This window comes from Cyprinodon tularosa, unplaced genomic scaffold, assembly GCF_016077235.1.
Source record: "Cyprinodon tularosa strain WSP-4 unplaced genomic scaffold, ASM1607723v1 ctg472, whole genome shotgun sequence".
Taxonomy (NCBI): Eukaryota; Metazoa; Chordata; class Actinopteri; order Cyprinodontiformes; family Cyprinodontidae; genus Cyprinodon; species Cyprinodon tularosa.
In genome coordinates this window covers 1995-8010 of record NW_024039199.1, presented here as the reverse complement: position 1 = coordinate 8010, position 6016 = coordinate 1995, and the positions used below count along the sequence as shown (strand labels likewise).

The following is a 6016-nucleotide window of genomic DNA, read 5'->3' as shown; positions in this document are numbered from 1 at the left end:
TCGCTGCTCCCAGACTGTGGAACAAACTACCCCCTGACATCCGCACCACTACTGACCTCAAAACCCACTTTTTTAAATTAGCATTTAATTCTGACAAGGATAATACTGTCTCTTAGATGTCCTCTTTCTGTGTGCTCCTTTCTATGCATCTCTGGAAGGCTTTTAATGTCCTGCAGCACTGCACCACTACAGCACTTTTAATTATATCTGCATGTTTCATATGTGTTATGTATTATTTTATTACTTTGTTGTAAAGCACTTTCGGTACCATTTGGCTATTGTAAAGGGCTATACAAATAAATTTGATTTGATTTGATACACTTATACAGACATTGTAGGGTAACAGGTGTAAGTGATACTTTATTTGCTATATCATCTCTTCAATTGTCACAATTGGGAAATTTCTATATTTTTTCTAGATTTAATGTTTTCCATAATTGGTAATGATGGTGGCCTGACTGATCGCCTTTCTTTGCATTCTGCTCTGCTTCTCACCTTCAAGCTGAGGTCCCATTGTTTCCACTTGTACCGACCATGCCCACTCCAAGTCAGGGCAGTGCAGTTCACCTTGTCTCCTGGCTTCATATCCTTCACCAGAGATCCAGTCAGTGCCAGATTTGCCAAAGTTCCTTGTTAGTAGATGATCCAGGCATCTTTCCTTGCCTGGCTGCCTGATCATGTCATGTCCTGCTCCATGATTTCCACCTTGCCCTAAATGGATTCTCTCACCAGCTTTATTGTATTCTTGATGTGGTTTTGGATCAATGGCTACTTGCCCCACCCCTTAGGTTCTTTCTGCCTCCATGTTCCTGAAACCACTTTCATTCTCTGACCATCGATTCCAGCCTCATCCTCGAATCTGTTTGCCCATTCTATCAGGGGCTTTTGCTGTGAAGACAGTTTGTCTGTCTCTGCTCTTCAGCTGTGGTTACGTCTTCACTTTGCCGTTAGCTCCCACTGAGGAGCCGAAAGAAAGGATCCTGAGAAGTCTTTTTATCTGTTCTGCGTGCTCTTGAAATCATTCAGATGATCCCAGCCACTAACATGTCTCGCCCTCCACAGCGGTTCCTGTTCCTGTCACTGACGGCTGCTTTTATCCAAAGGATTTGTTCTGTAATAAATCTTTTACACTTTCACATTATGTCTGGCTGAATTCTCAGGTCCTCAGTCCGTCCATTATGAAACTGTCCGAGACAAATGAGGATAAATTCATTAAAGTGATGAACGTTTAGCAAAGGGCTAACCAACTGCTTCAGCGGTTAAAGCTATAGCACTGTGCAAAATTTTTTATTGTTACACGCAGCTACAACTTAAACTGTATGACGAAACCGCAGGAGGTAAAAGTTCACAGCTCACAATGCATATTCTTACACTGTACGGCCCGACGCTCTGATGTGATCCACCTGCTCACACTGGATGTCCAAAAAGCACACGTCGGACTTAGCGCCGAGAGATGGTGCTGGTCGGACTGGTCAACCTGGAAGAAGGAGAAGAAGAACTCCCTTGTTTGCTCATGCGCAGTGCTCAAGGTTCTGGTAAATTGGCTCACAGGTCTGCTTCAACTGCAAGATTTGTTCACAAACACCTTAGGATGGCCGACTGGATTTCAAACATTTTAGATTTTCTCCCAACCTTACGATTCCTGATGGAGAGGTGGTCGTGAGAGGCTAATCGCCCCTTGTTACCCCCTATAGAGGGATTATTTGTTTATCAACACGGCGGATGCGCACGCATCTTGACTGCAAAAAGTGCCGGGTCCTTTAAAGCGTCTGGTTGAATGTTGTGATTATACGCGGTTATTCAGCAGTTGCGATCTGCTAGCTAGCGATGTTGTCAGCGTACTACAAGTTTATCACCTAGTGATAAAATAAGTTATGCTGCTAAATTAACACTAGTTAATGCAATACGTCTTCATGACCCATACGCGTTACATGCCGGTGAGTAGATAAATGACGAGAAAAAATGGCCCAAAATTCAGTGGCTGGACATTCATTCCCACTTGTGCAAAGTGCAGTAGGCATTTCCACTACGAATGTGCAAAAGTAAAAAGAAAGGCTAAAGAATGGTATTGTGATCAGTGCAAAAAACAGAAAAACTAGAAAAAATGCACTCTGAAACATAGAGTTGTAACTGTACCTGTGCTTACCATTCAAAGTATGCACTAAGGTTCTCAGTGTGCATCTTATGACAAGAATGTTTAATATTGTTATTTTTATTATTGGTTACATGCACAAGAATAAATATATTTCAATGTTTCTTTGACTCTTGAATACTTTATTAATATTTACACAGGGTTTACACACGTATCAGCTGATTGAATTGTTTTATTTTCAATGGCAAAACACAAAGCAAAATATCTGCATATTTCATTTAAGATTTTGAAATATATCATACAACAGAGGAATGAGGAAAAATCTCAATATTCAAAAGCAAACTGGATACAACACACATTTTGAACCAAAACTGCTGCAAAATGTTTTAAACCACAGCTTTTGAATGTTCAATGAGCTTATGTAGTGAAAATACTTAGGCAATCATTTTTTTCAAAAAATAATATTCAATGACATTTAAACCTCAATTCATAGATGTTAACAACATTAAGGCCTTACTTTTGGCACAATTCAATTAAGGGCTTTTAATTTATTTTCTAGGGACTATGCATTTGCAAATGTTTGTCACTGCTGCACAAACAATTACAATGTCATCTAACAGGTCCACCTGTGATAAAGGAATAACAGTAGTAAGAATTCGGAAAGTTTTCCATCTCCCTATTATTCTTTCAATGTGTATTCTAACATTGGACAAACGCCTCGATGTTTCCACCTCTTGAGCAGACAACTGCTTTTTACCTTTGGTAAAGTGAGGGATCCTCAGGGTAGCACCACGCAAGGCAAGCTCATCTCTAATGGTAAAACCACGATCTGCTAGTATCTCATCATTTACTTGTAGAAGGTCATAAAATCCAGACTCGGCTGTAAGTTGTTTATCAGAAACACGCCCACCCCAACCTGCAGACAGAAATGTAATTGCTCCTGCAGGTGACATGCCAACCAAATACTTAACCGTGTTATGGCTCTTATAATTTGAATATGTTTGGGCTCTGGCTGTTAAATTTGTTGGTCTGTTAATAAAAATTTCTGTGCAGTCAATAATGCACCTGCAACGCTGGTATTTAGGTTTGAAACATTTTTGCATATTCTTTAATATAGCATGCTTACTTGGCCACTTGATTAAAGGTTTCAAAATCTGAGACATAATAGGCAGCCAACTTCTTTAGATTTTAGAGATGTCACATTCGTTAACATTAAATCTGAATGCAATATCCTTGTTGGTGAGTCCTAATCTGAGTTTCATGAGTACAGCCAAAAGATGATCCTCTAGGGTCAGAGAGCCACGGATGACCTCAACACTGTCCTTAATCGTCTGCAGGACCCAATTAAAGAGGGCACTGGTTAGACCTGTGAAAAACAGCACCTGTGCTGCTTTACACTGCAGTGACGCAAAAGAGAACTGTGCAGTCCCGAGCATTTCTTTTTATTGTTCATTCTCTGTTTTCAGTTTGTTGATGTCCTCACGCAGGTTATCACACTCTGTATGAAGTTGGCTGTACTTCAGCTGGAGGTCATCATGGACAGTCTTTGGGACCATACCTTCTGAAAAATAAATACAAATTTTACATTCTTATCTTTACAAAAAACAAATGGTTACATTCTGGGTGATCAGTCACACTGTGGGCAAATACCTGTTTGCAACAGATATGAACATTACTAACTGATTAATCACACTAGTACGGAAGAGGATAAGGGCCACTGGAAAAAAAAAAAGTTAACTGTTTTTTTTTTGTTTTTTTTCCGTATAGTATGGGAAAAAAGTCAGAATTCTGAGAATAAAGTCAGAATTCTGAGAATAAAGTCAGAATTCTGACTTTGTTCCCATGTTAAACTGAAATAAAATTTAAAAATCAGTTTACTTTTTTTTCAGTGGCCCTAAACCTCTTCTGTACACTAGTGACTATTCTATTCTGCAATAATTAATATGTTAACATTTAGGAACACACAGATCTACGTCCCTTTATAAAAATCCAAATGAGTTTGCAGGCCGTCTTGGTCAGGTTAGTAATAAGGTTTCATACCATTATATAGATCAGCACCAGCCTCTATTCCACACTCAGTTGGAGAGATGGAAGAGGGTGTACACTGATGTCCATCTTCTGGACACCTGCTGGGGGTTGCATCCCTTCTTCTTTTTCTCTTATATCTGAAACACACAGGAGAGAACAATCATTTAGTGCAAAAAAACCCCAAAAAAACAAAACAGTTCCACAGGTGTTATCTCCTAAATTCAAGTCCATGCAAATCACATGCTAAGTCATCCCAACTCTCCATATGAGATGTCTAATAAAAACTACATGCTCTGACCTTTAACCGGGGTAACCTATATAGCTACAATATATCAATATTTTTTCTTTGCACTTCCAGTCATACTATGTGGAGTCATGCTTGTAATCAGACAACAATCAAGCACACAGATGTGATACTTACCGCTCCAGTTTTGCAACACCGTCTTTGCCGGGCTGGATTGAGTATGGAAAGATAGACGGGACAAAGTCTGGGCTGTCGATGTCGTCTGATGCCTCTCCTGTACAAATAATGTATTGACGCAATCATCATCATCATCATCATCATCATCAACCTTTATTACAGACACTAGTCAATCAATTGAAAAGACAGCACACACAGAGAAGTTTAGACCAGACAACCTGATAATGTTAATGATAAAACTTATGGCTGACCCGATGAGTTGCAACTTGATAAGACTGAATCAAGGTACATTAGCTTGTATGCTAGTTATGCTCCAATGTGTTTTGTACGATTCATTAATCCCGTTTATATATGTAATACTTAATAATTGTATGTAAAACCATTGTTTGTAAAACCAGCGATGCCGTTTAGCTTTTTTATAGATAAGACTTACCTGATATAAAGTGATCGCTGCAGATTGATGCATTTTTAATCATCTGCTCGTTCCAATCGCTTCTTCTGATGGCTTGCAACCAAAGACGTCTCTTGTTTGCCTTGAAAGGGGTGCGAGTTGATGGGATTCGGTAAAACTTGCGCGTTTTATTGTTTTTATCAAAACGGTTCGTGCAACCGACAGCACAACAAGACATGTTAGCGGCTCTTTCTGCAGGCGACATGCGCATTGGTGCCGGAAGTGACGTAGAGTGACGTTGCCTGATAATCCCTCTATATTACATGACACACCGAAAGTCGGGAAAAACATTGTATAGTGTATGCCTGGCACGGTCATTGAGACAAATGTGTGAGCTTTAAACTTTACCATCTTGTTTCTCTCTGTTTTTAACCCTTTTCTGTAGTAGTTCATGTTGTAGAAAACTAACAAAACATAACAATTCCTTTTGTCAGGGTTTGGTTGAGGTTTGAGGGCCCAAATGTAGAGGCAGGGGGGCAGAGATGACTTTTTGTCGATATAATGAGTGGTTCACAGACAACTCAGGCAGGAATCCAAAAATCCAACATGAGAAAAGTAAAACAAACCAGAACCTTAGAGACATCAGGGGAAAACACTGACAAGGGTACCACTGAGGAAGTGCACAAGGAGAGTATTTACGGGAGACTGAACAACGAAAGGACTAACAAGCTGATTGGGAGCAGGTGTGAAGAGAGGAGTCTAGAAAGGAGCTAGGGAAAAGGAGACCAACACAAAGGGCAACAGAGGGCAACACATAAAAACCTAAGAACTGAAATATAACCAGAAAACACAACAAAATAGGAATTAAACCAATTAAAAATGGAGCAAAATAAAACTAAATACTCAAAAGAAAACAGAACCAAGACTGTGACACTTTTGTTAAACTGCTTACTGGGGTATTAGTTTAAGATTTTCATCCAAATGTTTTATTTTATTTTATTATCTCATTTTTAATTCTGCTTTTTTTGTGGTCCAATTGTTATATTTGTTTTACAAATGTTTTTGCTTTTATGCTGCTTTTATT

At 39.2% G+C, this 6016-nt stretch overlaps 1 protein-coding gene across 1 annotated transcript; it reads right to left on the bottom strand.

The window, feature by feature from the left end:
- Nucleotides 1-3534: 3534 nt before the first annotated feature.
- LOC119794241 (THAP domain-containing protein 1 A-like) lies at nucleotides 3535-5236 on the bottom strand. Its single transcript, XM_038301703.1, has 4 exons — nucleotides 4975-5236; nucleotides 4542-4638; nucleotides 4133-4257; nucleotides 3535-3653 (listed from the first exon to the last, which is right to left on the bottom strand). The coding sequence occupies exons 1-4, from the start codon at nucleotides 5201-5203 to the stop codon at nucleotides 3535-3537; spliced, it is 570 nt and encodes a 189-aa protein (XP_038157631.1). The 5' UTR covers nucleotides 5204-5236.
- Between the last annotated feature and the right edge of the window lie 780 nt (nucleotides 5237-6016).